Source organism: Lontra canadensis, unplaced genomic scaffold (genome assembly GCF_010015895.1).
Source record: "Lontra canadensis isolate GAN:19392208 unplaced genomic scaffold, GSC_riverotter_1.0 scaffold24, whole genome shotgun sequence".
Classification (NCBI taxonomy): domain Eukaryota; kingdom Metazoa; phylum Chordata; class Mammalia; order Carnivora; family Mustelidae; genus Lontra; species Lontra canadensis.
In genome coordinates, this window is record NW_022631018.1 from 2309506 (window position 1) to 2324268 (window position 14763).

Below are 14763 nucleotides of genomic sequence, written 5' to 3' on the forward strand. Positions count from 1 at the left end.
AGAGTCACTCTGACATCTGAGGAGAGGGATGAAGGTGTCAGTGAGTCACTAGGGACAAGAGGAGGAACCCCAGACAGTATGGAGTTCAAGATAGTACCTATGAATTTATGATGACACTGATGTTTCTGACTGCACAAGTTTTCCCAGCCATGGTTAGCCACCTAGGTGCAGGTTTTGTCAGATATGGAATTTAGTGAGAAGCAATACAGCAAAACAGCTAAGTTAAAACTTCTGGAATCTGCCTATCTAAATTATAATCCTGGTACTATATTTGCAAGATCTGGAACTTTGGGTATGCATCTTTAATCTCACTAGTCCTCAGCCTTTTCATATGTAACAGAGGTATCAAGTGGTACCAACACCTGGGGTTATTGAGGTAATTCAGTGAAAATGCATATGTAAAAAAACTTGATACCTAGTAGGGATTGAGTGGACAATATGTTGTGTCTTCAGATGCAGAGCAGAACTTTTACTGAGCAAGAGCAGTAAGAAGACTAAGAGAGGTGATGGAAATGTTGTTCCGTGATAAATTAAGCTGGACGTGAAGGAGAGTGAAGACAAGAGAGCTGAAAACCCACCGGCCGGCAGACTGAAGGTCAGAGTCCAAAAGAAGCAAGCACTGTTGTAATGGGAGATAACGAACAGTATGATTTCAAGTGAAAACGACTGAAATTATTTCTCCCCAAAATGAATTTTCTAATATGTAAGTATGGTCCCTGACCTCAGTAGGGAGTTCAAGGTATCATTAACCTATGAATGAGGAAACTCCCTCCTGAACTCCAGTCCTTAAGGGTAAACTCAAGTGGTGGTTCCTCCATCTACCTGGAGAGGTAGAGGTATTTTTGCTGTACATTAGGAAGAGGGAACTGATATGAAAAAACTCCAAATATTTATTTAGCGACTACTGTGACTGTAGATGGGTTCAGGGAAACCAAGATCTGTAAGAAATGACCATTTCCCTATAACGTCTATAATAAAGTTATAGGATGGGGGTGAAGATAGAGACATATAAAGATAAACTAATACAAGGCAACTTACAGACTTCCTAAATTGGGGCTTTTGATCACATAATAGAGGAAAAATTAAGTCTGCCTTGGGAATCAGAAAAAATAATCAACACTTTTATTTTCAACATTTATTCTACTGCACTTTGCAGATTAGAATGTGTGCTCTCATGATCATCACACTGGTTTATTTCTTCCTGAGAATTCATAAAACACTGCTTCTGGTTTGCTCAGACTTACTCATTTAAAAAGACTTGAAGATATTATACCATTTGAATGGTTTCCTATGAAAGGACAGGGGGAACAGGAGCAAGAAATGGGCATAAAAATGAATGATTACATGAATGAATATTTTAATAAATGAAAGTAAAGATGGGTCTTGTTCAGGCCAATCATGATAGTGAGACATGAACTAAGGAGTACAATTAATGTAACACGCTATTATATTAAGACTGAGGTCTTAAAACAACATCAAAAACAAAACCAAAACATGAAAAAGGCAAAATCTCTTACTATCACATGTTACTCATTGTGCTAAGCACAGGGAATACAAAGATAAAATTGTTTCAAATGTCTGTTCCACAAACACCAAACATTGCTGGGCACCAATACTCCCTGCATATCACACCAAAAAAGGATATTATTGATGCTAAATAAGTCTTTGGAAGGGAGAAATTTTTCATGAGCTGTCGTATTTCAGCTATTTCCAAAATGAGCCAGAATTTTGGATGTGTATCCCACTGTAAAGGGAATCTTTTATAATGATTGTTCACCATTTCTAATTTAATATTTTCAAAACAGGCATGTGTCACAAAACTAAAACTAGTCATTTGTGGTAGACATCCAATGGCTTTTTTCCTCCCTACATTTACCTAAATAGTATCTCAAAAGCATTTTAGCAAAAAATTAGGATTCATGCAATGTCTACCATATATCAAGAACTTAGTTTGATGAATGAATTAGGTGTAGTGGTAGTTTTTAGGAATTATTAAACTCCAGGGAGTTTACCTAATGGTACTAGAGGATGTAACTTGACGCAAATTCTACCTTTGAGGACAGAAACTGGTTCCAATCAGGATTACTGGGTAAGTTTTTATGAGTAAAAGAACTATACTTGTTTCTAACTTTACATAAACATAAAATTTGGGGGATTTAAAATTTTGATTTTTTTTTTCATTTTCAGATATGTAGCAGTAACTACTCTCTCCTGAGGAACTGAAATAATAAAAAAACAGGCTTCCTAGCAGATTTGTACTTTACAATCCTACTATATGATGCGAAGAAAGACCAGAGATTGAAAAAATGCAGGCTGCACACATTGTTCAAGTTAAAAGTACAAAATAAGTCTCCATAATCTAAAACACAGTTTTCCTTTCAAGCATGCTCTAAGAAATGTTATTGGAACTGAGCTCTTACCATGAACGTTGAGGTTAAAATATTTTTTGGCACTTCCAGCTGTGTTCTCAGCAACACACACATACCTGCCGATATCTGTTATTTGAGTGTTTAGAATCTAAGGGGGAAAATGAAGAAATTCCAACTGAAATTTTGAATAAAGCAACTTTTCATAATGAGCATTACATTTCAGACTAAACAACACATATTCTTTCTGGTTGATACCAGCTGAACACAAGACAAAGAAATTTCTGTATATAATAGTGCTGATGCTAGCTTTTTTTGGTCAGGTCAAATATTTATAAAAATTTCCAATCAGAAAAGGTAATTTTAAACATTATTTGTTAAATGCTGACTACAAAAATTTCCCCAATTATTCTTCTTCTTCTCTATCACACCCCTGGCAACATGACTTTGAAGCTCCTTGCATTTCAGAGGGGGAGTAAGATGCAGAATTCATGTCGGTCTTGGGTTGGCTCTGACCAGCACAATGCCATGAAAAGTGACCGTGTGTGCCATTTCAGACCTAAGCCTGAAGAGGTCTAGTGCCTTTCCTCACTCTCTTGGAACTCAGCTACCACCATGTGAGAAAGCCAGGACTATCCTGTTAGAAGGTAAGAGAATCACAGGGGGTCAAAATCAGCTCAGTCTTTATGACAGAGGCCTGGATACGTGCCAAGAGCCCAGCCAAGGCCAGCAGACCACTCAATTCACAGCATGCAGACACACTTGAGACCAGAAGAATCACCCAGGCAGCTAGAAGATTTATGAACTAAATAAATGCTTATTGTTTTAGGTTACTGTCTTGGAGTACTTTATGCAGCAGTAATTAGCTAATAATAGCATTTATACTTATTTTATTAGGCAGAAATTTCTATCCATCTATTTATCTTTTGGCCTAAGACACAGAAACATTTAAATATTTTGATAGAGGTTGTATGACATCAAATAGATACAATCACAATGTTTAGAAGATACTTTGAGAATTCAAGGTTATTTATAGGCGCTAAAGCTGGTTCTTGTGTGTGTGTGTGTGTGTATGTCTGTGTCTGTGTCTTGTGTTTTTTAGAGACAGGAACATACCATAAGGCATGTCCTGTGTTGGATACATCTGTTATGCTTAGATTTTTGGGTTCACAGAATATCACTTATGTGGTCAAAAAATAAGATATTAAATTGTGTCCTAACAAAAGAGTTGGTGTTATTTCCATAAATAAATGTCTTTCTATAAATTTATTCTATAAATAAATATCTTCTCTTAAGACATTTAAGAAAAAAATAGAGACATGGTCATTAGTGAACAACAATTCAGGATATTTATGTGGTTTCCATTATTTATTATCAATTCTTTAGTAATACGGGGAAGTTTTAATCTGCAGTGAACCCAATGCCACCTAGGATTTTACCATCAGAACTATGCAATGGAAAGGATTATACTAATTATAATGTCCTTCTATCACAAAGGACATCTTGTAGCAAATTTAGTGTGCATGTGTTGAATGTACAATTTTTATAAGAATTCACACAGAAATGTTAGCCATGGTCACCTCTGAAAGACAAATGCCCTATCATTTCACTCATATGTGGAATTTAAGAAACAATACAAATCATCATAGGGGAAATAAGACAGAAGCAAACCAAGAAACAGACTCTTAACTATAGAGAATAAACTGATGGTTACCAGAAGGAGGGGTGGTGGGGGGATGGGTGAAACTGATGATGGGGATTAAGGCTTGCACTTGTGATGACCATTGGCTGATGTATGGAAGTGTTGAATCACTCTATTGCACATCCAAAACTAATATAACACTGTCTGTCAACTAACTGGAATTTAAATTAAAACTTAAAAAAAACAAAAGGTGGTCACCTCTGGTGGGGGAATAAAATAAAGGATTTTATATTCTTTTTATATTAATAAAATAATTTTATATTCTTCTTCTTAGTTATTTTTACAAATATAATATTTATAAACCAATAAAATTAGTTTTAAAAGTAAAATCGACTTAGGAAATACAAAGTAAAATAGCTATTTTAAAATAAGATATTTTACTTTTACCTGCAGAATTCTTCCATTAGATAGAAACTTATGATGCCCATCTTCTTGCAAAAGTTGCCCATCCTTTTGCCAGGAACTCCTTGGCGCCGGGTTGCCACTGGATAAACACTCCATCAGTGTGCTCTTATTCACCAGCACGGTGACTTCTTCGGGGAGATCACTATTTGCTCCCTTAATAACTGGAGGCACTAATAGATGATTGCAACAAAGAGATAATGACAGGAAATAAGATCTTTTCTCAATTATTCTACTTTTCTAACAGCTTTAAAAAGCATGGGATGATAATAGAAGAGCAAAGATGAAGACGAAACCAAGATTGTTGAATCACATTTTACACTAATGAATTGGGGTGGTAATAAAAATTGTGTGAATTTGGGTTTACCTAGCCTGGACTAACCCCTTCTATAGATTTCATTCCCACTTAGCTCAATCCCTAACCCTTCCCAATTTATCTGACCTTGCTTTTTCAGCTCCTTGAACTATGTCTTCTGGGTTTCAAGCATATGTGTAAGCAGCATTTGCATGAATGAATATTTAAGTCTATTTGGTCATCTAGACAAGCCAGATAAATCCCATCTTTAGAGTATATTTGGAATGTACAGATTTGGTCTCATTTGCAAGGGAATTGTCTGGGCTACTTAAATGTGTTTCCCTAGCCCCAGTATCAGTGGTATCAGCATCACCTGAGAGCTTGTATAGAGGTGCAAATTTTGGGGCCCACTCAGACCTCCTCAATGGGCATCTCTAGAGGGCCCAAGAAATTTGTGTTTGAACAGGAGATCCTTATGTATCCTCATGTTTGAGGAGTCGCATTCTAGATTTTTCTACATATATTCATTTTCATTTAAAACGGTACCATAGAATCCAGGTACATATCTATCTTATGTTAGACTAGTCAGTTATGAAAAATCTCACACATTACCCATAAAATTTTAAAAAATGGAAATTTTACACAAGCTAGAAACATATGTGTTGGCTGCTGTTATCAATGTAGAAATTCATTTTTAAAGTGAATAATCATTTTATTTTATTTGGAAAGCTTAGCTATTCCGTTTCACTCTCTTAAAATGTACCATATCTTTAGCAATCAGCAAAGACTATATATTAATGTACATGTAGTCCTGTGGTACTTGGGTCTTTCGAAAACTAAACTGGAAGTTTATAAAGAAAATAATCAAGGCTACAAGGTACATAATAGAATTTCAATGTTATTTTAGATACAAATTTTCATAGTCAGGGTCACATGATTTTTACTATACTCTAGGTAACATAAAATATAACTTGAACTGCATATTAGTAGATAATAAACTTGAACTTCAGATTAAATGAGCCTATCACTAACTTCAATACCATGAAATCTCATCAAATGAAATGTTGGAACATAAAGATTCAATGTTTTGCTCAACTTCGGCCTGGAACTGAACCATTAGGAGGGAACAGGAGGTGGTCTACAGGTCCAAGCTTTGACCTGTATAGGCCTCCACCAAAGCTCTTTGGTCTGACCTGCCCTCCAGCTGCCATGCTCCGTCAGCTGGCTTACACACTCAGAATTATTCTCAGTAGAAAATGGTGGGGTAGCATGTAGGAGGTGAGCACTAAACACTGTGAAACATACCTAATGTAGACAGATTTTTGGGTCCAGTTCATTTTTCTTGTTTTGTTCCACCTCCCTAAACTCATCTCTAACATGCTTTCCAACTTGCTCTTAATCAAAATGGCCTGAAGGGATGAACATCTACCTTTAACTACCCAATCCCCAAGTCCCATTTCAATTTCATTGATTCCCAGTCCCTCTCAAACCGTATAATCTTGCTTCTTTATCAGATCCTTCTACTCTGGTCTAAACTAAACTCTTTCCAAACTTAAGTCAAATTAAGTCAGGTGGTCTAGGATAGTTCACTGTTCTCGGTGATGTTAACACTGTTAATTAGTTAGTTAATTAATCATCTTCTCTTCCTTTTTTCTTCTCCTTATCATTATCTTATAGACTTTAAAATCTATGTTGATGCCCCATCCCACTCTGATTAGTTTCATCTCTACTCCATGTCAGTCAGCCCTACACAGCCATACCTTGGACCATTCAATATGAACACCTCTTTCTTTTGCAAGTTATAAGCTCCCTGAAGAAGAACTCATGTCTACTGTAGTCAATGATGTATCCTCAGTGCCTAGCACAGGTTCCTGGTCCATAGTTTAGTAATCAATAGATAATTGTCAAATATATGATTTTTGAACTCTAGTGTTTTCTTTCTTCTACCTCTTTTCAGGGTTCCTTCATAAGCTGCTCTTTGTTTGCACTGACAGTTCTAGCCCTTCTACTCCTTCCACATTTACAATCAGCCCATCGGCCTCCTTCCATCACTTTTCCTCTCGCCCTGCCCAGACCTCACAGGGGTCATTTCAGTGACTCTCTATCTTGCTGCACATTCTATGGTCTTTCACCGTCCAGCACTTCCACAATATATACTTGGCTACCTTGTGGCACAACCCCACCCCACCCAGATGGAGCACACTATTTTTTCTTCCTCTGCCCCTCCTGGTTACTAGGAATGCTGTAGAAGGAAGGGTGGCTTCAGGAAGGAAAAACTGAGCCAAATGGCTCCAACTTCAACAGCTGACTGTCTGTCACATCCTCCATGATGGTGATCACTAAACTTTTCTGTTTTTAACAGGCCCAACCACCCCACCACTGTTTGTCTTGCTCGCATACTAAGTGAAAAAGACTAGATACATTTGATATGCATTTCCACATTTCCCTCCTAACCATTTTGATGAATGGCAATTCATTTCCATGAAAGGCTTATTAACCCCTCTTGGTTCTTTTATTGCATTTTTCACCTGTTCTAAGACCTGGATCCATAAATTCCTGTATCTTTCCCATTCTCCCCACCCCCCACTTGAAAATTCAATTTGTCCCTTTCTATTGGATCATTTTCTTTGGTCTGTAAGCAAGCTCAAATCTTTCTTAAATATGTTTCCTCAAACAAGCTGTCTATCCTAAAACTCTACTCCATCTCTTCTGTCCTCTGCAAAATATCTTAAGAGTACTTTATATGTGTTTCCTTTTCTTTCTAATTAGTTGCTCCAGATTTATCCTTTTGTCCTGTGGCTTTGAACCACACCATAGTATCTACATTGATCTTTTGGATTTTATCAATGATTTCTCAGTTTTTAAGCCAAATGGACATTTTCAGTTTTTATTTTCTTAAATTTGCTTTAGCATCCAATACTAGATCCACCTCTTGATAGCTTTTTCCATGCTTTGGATTCTTTGACATGGAATAGTACGTAGTTTACTGCTTTTCATGAACTTTCTCGGATTGTTTCTCCTCTCGGATTGTTCTCCTTTTCCTTTCTCCTACTTGTTAATGATCCCTCCATGAACTTGTTAATCTTCTATTTTATCTATAATCCTTGCTGTTGGAAATCTCATGCCATTGAATATTGGTGGATAACTCTCAAATCTACACTCTTAATTCAGCCTCTTTCCTGTGTTTAAGTTCCTGATTTTCAATGGCCCCTTCAATATCATCCCTAAGTATCTTGTAACCTGCTGAATTCAACATGTCCAGAATAAAATTGACTTCCTTTTCCCCAAATAATGTTTTCCTAGGTCTTCTATTTTTGTTTTATTCTTGCCACCATTTTCTTAATCACTCAGAATAAAAATCTCAGTGTCATCTCATGCTCTAAGTGCCTAATATTTCTGTATTACTTTATAACTTCCTCTGGAAGTTAAAGTTTCCTCTGGAAACTCTTTCATGCTGATTGGTTCCTATATATTCCCAGTGCTCCTTCTCTAGATCAATCTCTTCTAATGGAGGCAACTGTTTGTTTCAGCTTCCAGCAACTTCATCTCTCTTTCCCCTTAAAGTTACAATACTTCTTCCACTTTCAGTTCACATATTCAGAGAACAACGTGGTCTAAGCCTAGGCACAGAAACTAGGCCTTAAAACAGGCCATTTATCTTCTATAATTGGTTCAGGGATAGAACTGTGGTTCATGCTTGGCCAATTAAAGCCATGAAAATCCAATCTAGGACTTCAGTTGTAAATACTAAGAAAAGCTTTCATTTGGATATGAAATTAGAAGGATGTAAGACAAGAGCCACTGTGGACCAACTTGTCATTCTAGGGGATCCCCCACCTAAGAATGATGCTAATAATAGAGAAGAAACCAAGAGAAAGAGGAAGGTTAAGTCTGCTTGGCCTCTTTGAGCCACAGAAGTCAGGTATGACTGTAACCAGCTTACCCTGGGACTCTAGGTTCATGAGTCAATGGATTCTTTTTTTTTTAGTATAAGCCAGTTTGTTATCTGATATTTCAAGAGTCCTATCTAATGTGTTCTCAATTTGCATAAGATGATTAATTCCTCAATTGAGCTATCACTTTCTGATTTTCTTTATACCTTAAAAGTGCTTAATGCAATATCTTGCAAACATGAGTTCCTCAAAAAAATTTTTTGAGTGAAGGAATGCATGACAAAGAAAAGAAAAACTCACAGAGTACACGAACGTCGTACTGAAGGGAATCTTCTCCAGCTTCGTTCACAGCCACACACATATATCGACCCGCATCTTCTACTTTGGCTCGGGGAATCTGCAACACTCGCCCTCCTGAAAACATATTCCCATATGTTTACTTCTCTAAATCCTACTGGTCATAAATAGAGATGAATTTTTCAGGTCTAATGACTTTCTTACATTTTCTTTCAGGGTTCTTATTTCATCTAATGGTTCAGTTTTAACCCCACATACCATTGTATAACAAACACCGCATTATTGAAAAGTGATCCAATATATGAATCAGATCTCCTGAGAGATAAATAGCTTGTGTAGATTTTTCGCAAGAGGGTAATATTGCTCCATGCCCCTCATCATATTCCATGGGGGACTGTTACTATGCAGTGACTTCTTGAGTTTACAGTTTTGAATAAATGTAAAAGAAGTTTACAATGCTTGATGCAGGTATAGGTTTGAGAAAGCAGTAGCCAGGGATGCAAAAGGTATAAAATATATTATTATACATACAATTTTAAAAGGATAACTCTGAATATTTTTAAAACTTTTCACATTGATATAATTTCAAATTCAAAGAAAAGTTTTAATAACTGTATAAAAAATTTTCACCTGTTTATCCATTATTTATATTTCACTCCACTTGTTTTATCTCTTACATATACTCCCTTGTTTTATCTTATATATATTTACATATTTATTTGTATCTAAAAATTTTTTCTGAACTGTTTAAGAGTAAGTTGGAAACACGGTGCCCCTTTACCCCTAAATATTCATAAATCTGTATTTCATAAGGACAAGAATAATCCCTTACATAACTATAGTATAGTGATCAAAACCGGGAAATTTTAAATCAACACAAAACTACTAATGAATTCATAATCCATATTCAAATTTCATTATTATTAGAATCTTCTGTAAATATTTTCCCCCAAGCCTAGATCCAATTTTGGATCACAAATCACAACACTTAGCTGTCATGTGTATTTAGTCACTTTAAAAAAATTTTTTTTCAAGATATCTTGTATTTAGTTGATATCAAATATACACATCATGAAATATGCTGACCTTAGGTGTACAACTTGGTAAATTTTGACAAGTTTATTTGATATTTGTTAAAATTAAATAGAAGCCTTGAAAAGATTCTGATTCTACAATAATTTAATCATCCTTTTCTACCAATAAACCATGTGACAACTGAAATATTTGAAACTAATAATCATAACTATTGATTTATGATAAATGTATTTAATAAAGTGAATAGTAACTTTTTGCAAATATATTTTAGAATCTATCAATAATGTGTAGACACCAAATCATCACACTATTAGAGAAATGGAGCTTCATGGAAGCCAAAGGAGTTTTTCTTTTTTTTAAGATTTTATTTATCCATTTGAGTGAGAGAGAGCAAGAGAAGGGAGAGGGTCAAAGGGAGAAGCAGACTCCCCGTTGAGCAGGGAGCCCAATGCGGGACTCGATCCTGGGACTCTGGAATCATGACCTGAGCTGAAGGCAGTCACTCAACCAACAGAGCCACCCAGGTGCCCAGCTAAAGGACTTCTTAAGTTGATAGAACGATCCTATAGTGGAACTGAAAATTACCTAACGTATTCCAGCTATTGTCAGATTAGCCTAGACTCTTGTGGCTCAAAGCTACACAGAAACCACTAACAATATGGCAGCCTGTGTCAGTTACATTACATGGCCGGAAAGCTGATCAATTCAACTGGTCTAATAAATGAGACGAAACACATTTGGCAGAGACTCAGATTTTTACCCTATTCATAGCGATCTTTACCTGGTAGAATCAACACTCTATCATTCGAGGTCAGAGGACGGCCATCTTTGTACCATGTCAGTGTAGGAGGAGGAGCAGCATTTGTTTCACAGTAAAGAGAAATTGGATTGTTGATGATTACATCCTTGGCTTCACCACTCCTGCCGGTATCCAGCATGTTTCCTATTTCCCAGAGTTTCTGAAAACTTGGAGGAACTATGGAGGAAAGATATGACATTTTAGACACATGTGAATGCTAGGGTTAATTAAACAAAGATCTTGACTGTATTTTCACAAGAATCATTAGTAAATCATTAGTAAATGTAATAAATCAATGTGAAAATATTTTCAAGTACTTATACACCTCCCAACTCTAGCCCTGAGCCAAAAAAGGTAGTAGACAGAAGTCAGCACTGGTTTTCATGTGGAAGAACAAGAAATATGGGGGGTCAAAATGCCATCTTCATGCTTTGCGCTCCCTGGTCCCTAGCACTTAGAAGACGAAGAAGTCTGTTCTCAGGGATGATCCTACTCTAATATGCATGGATCAAGGGATGAACAAAGGCTCAACAGAGAGCATCAGCCAATCATCTGTCTTGAGCCTCTAAGAAGGCTAAAGAAGTTATGCAATCAAGATTAATAACTCCATTTGCAAAAACAATAGGACATTCTCAAACATTTCTGAGGGACAAGCATGAACTTTCTAGAAGGCAATTATCCTGCACATCAAAATCTTTAAAAAAGTACCTAACACTTGACCTAAAATTTCCATTATTAGCAACTTAGGAAAAACCACAGATGTGCAAAAGTTTTATGTATAAAGATGTTCAGTGAAGCATTACATGAGTAGGGAAAACTTGGAAACAACCTAGACATTCCACAATAGGAGTGTTGTTAAATATATATTTTAATATTCAACTGATAAAGTTGTACTTATAGCTATTAAAAAGCCGTACTTACAAGCTATACTCACAGCTATTAAAAAGAATGTTTTACATAAGAGACCCTTAATCTCACAAAATAAACTGAGGGTTGCTAGGGGGAGAGGGATTTGGAGAGGGTGGTTGGGTTATGGACATTGGGGAGTGTATGTGCTACGGTGAGTGCTGTGAAATGTGTAAGCCTGACGATTCACAGACCTGTACCCCTGGGGCAAACAATACATTATATGTTAATAAAAATAATTAATTAAAAAATGTTTTAAAAAGCATATATAAAAGCACAAATGTAACAGTATTAACAACATTGATACCAGGTACCACTTCTTAAATACTTTGCTACAAGTTTTACATACTTCATGTTATTTAGTACTCACCACATTTTACAAGGCATTAATTTTAAAAGCAAGGAAACCAAGGCTTAGAATACTTCGGTAACTTGCCCAACTCAAAAACTCTGTAGGAGCTACATCATCATTTAATTTCAAGTCTGACCTCTTCAAATCCTATATTTTACTATGCTTTCTTGCCTTCCAGGTAAACACTATCAAAAATACCTTCATGATAAAATGTTAGGGGAAAGCTAATGTAATAGAAAAGTCTGTATCATGTGATCTCAACTTGCAAATGAAGTACACTTCACAAAATTATATCAGAAGGAAACGAAGTAACCCTGAATGATGGATTATTTTCTTCTTTGTCAATTTCTTAAACCCAAGTTTTCAATAATGAATTTTTACTATTGGTAGCAGAAAAAAATATATTTAAAATAAACCAAGTCAAATCTCTTCTTCATTGTTTTGAAAGATCATATAAGCTGAATTACATTTAAGAAGCATATTATTACCTTGTATATTCACATCAAAATCCAACTCATCTTCACCTGCAATATTAGATGCTACACAAGTATACCGTCCAGTATCTGATATCTGAGCCTCCTTTATTTGAAGTGTGTGTCCACTTGCAGCAATATTGACATGATCGTCTGATTTAAGGGGCTGTGATTTAATGAAATAATGTTACCTTGAAATGCACTAATAAATCATCTAAAACATCATACAGTTTGTACTTTTTAGGATTTTTAATAAATAAAAATAAAATTATATTTGAAATACTCAAGACAACAGTAATTAAATTAGTTTAGTTTGATTAAACTTTTCTGAGTAATCACATTTTTATTTATTGAAAATACTGCTCATATACTTTACATCTGTTCTCGGTATTTCTGGGTGGTACATTTATATACCAAATATATAAATGCATATTCTATGATTAAAAAACATTCTTAGGTATCATATCTATTTATCCATGTTGGAAAAAATTATTTTCAGCTGATCCTATAGTGTACTATAATTCTGTAGAAAATACTGGAGTTTTTAAATGAAAGATTGAGGGTACTAACCATCTGATTTGATCTAAATATCACTATTGGTCATTTAGAAACATCATTATTTCATAAGTGGAAAATTTTAACCTAGAGATATTTATATTACAATGTTTGCTTTAAAGTATTACTATATTAAATGGTACATTAACTTATAGATATTTGTATTATGATATTTTATTAATATCATCACTTACACTTAATAGGACATTTCTCATAAACACTGCCATTTACACTAAGTTCCCTCTTATTCCTTGAAGATATTAGCTCCTGGCTTACTGTCATTCCTTCTAATGATACTTTTCTCATAATTCTTGGTGATTTCAACACCCACATAGACAGTTACCCAATGCTTTGTGTTCTCAGCTCCTTGACCTCCTCTCCTCTTTTTTGTTCCCAATCCTCTGTCAGCCACTCAACCATTCATCCTTGGCTTTATAATTACCAAGAGCCACATCTCTTTATAATCTCACTTTCAAGTTCTCATTCTCTGACCACCACTTCCTCATTCTCTAACTCACTTCCTCTAGCAACCCAAATCCAGTAATTTTTTGGTGTCATGGGAGGACCCATAATCCACAGACCTTACAATCTGTTCACTGCCACTCACTCTCCTCCTGACCAAAGACAATTGTTCCTTGCATAAACCCTCAACTCCTTTTGCCTCTTTCCCTTTACTTTATTCTCCTGGCAAAACTCTATCCCTGGTTAATGCCAGTCTGTCCATTTTGAGCATTTTCTCGTCTATTCAAGGCTATCCTTCCAGCAACTATGCCCTCTTACACCTGTATTATTGGCAGTTGATTTCTTTCTGCTGGATGATTTCAATCTGCATACAATATACCGCAATTTTTCCCATAAAAAGTACAAACTGTTTACAATGGAGCCTACCTCCACATTTTTCTCCTATCCTTTATAGCCCATGGCTTTAAAATGGTTGCTACACTGGCTGTTTCTTTTGATCTTTCCTTGAATCTATTCTAATCAGAATTTTACCATCTCTACTTGACCAAATTCCATTGTCAAAGACCCCAACAACAACCATGTTTCTATACTCACTGGTCAATTCTGTTTTTATTTTACTTGATCAGTGGCATTAAACACAGTTTCACTTGTCTTCATTTCGAAAAAGTTTTTTCCCCTATCTTTTGGGACACTTGACTCTCTGCCCCACAACCTCTAAATGTAGGAGTCCCCGAGGACTTAATCCTCAGAACTCTTATCTATCTAAACTTACTCTCCTGTTGCTCTCATGCAAAATCTTGCACTCATCTTTGTCTCACAGTTTTCCCTCACATCCTGTTAACACCTTTGTCCAAGCAACTACCATCTTTCTTCTGGACCACTGAAATAATTCATATCTGGATCCTCTCTATCTTCTCTTAATACAGAAACCAATGGAATCCTTTTAAAACCTTAAGTCAGATCTTATCACTCTTGTGTTAAAAAATTTCTGTAGCTTCCTATCAGAATACAGGCCAACTGTCTACAAGGCAGTGTGATCTGCCTCCCCATTAATCTTTTGCTCACAACTTCTTTGTTCCCATGGATCATTGCACTCCAGCCAAAGTGCCTCAGGGCCTTTGTCCCTGCTATCTCTCTACTTTGGAATATGTTCCCCTCAGGTATTCTGTGTCTGCTTTCTTGATTTTCTTTGAGTTTCTGCTCAAATATCCCCTTATCAGTGAGAC

At 35.9% G+C, this 14763-nt stretch overlaps 1 protein-coding gene across 1 annotated transcript in view; it reads right to left on the reverse strand.

Annotated features, from left to right (window-relative positions):
• The window catches only part of HMCN1 (hemicentin 1), a 471117-nt gene that overhangs the window by 101945 nt on the left and 354409 nt on the right, over window positions 1-14763 (reverse strand). Inside the window, exons 53-57 of the mRNA XM_032862623.1 lie at window positions 12536-12686; window positions 10772-10966; window positions 8959-9072; window positions 4456-4643; window positions 2421-2517 (exon numbers count right to left, since the gene is read on the reverse strand). Of these exons, the coding sequence (XP_032718514.1) occupies window positions 2421-2517; window positions 4456-4643; window positions 8959-9072; window positions 10772-10966; window positions 12536-12686 (745 nt within the window). The remainder of the gene's footprint in view (window positions 1-2420; window positions 2518-4455; window positions 4644-8958; window positions 9073-10771; window positions 10967-12535; window positions 12687-14763) is intronic.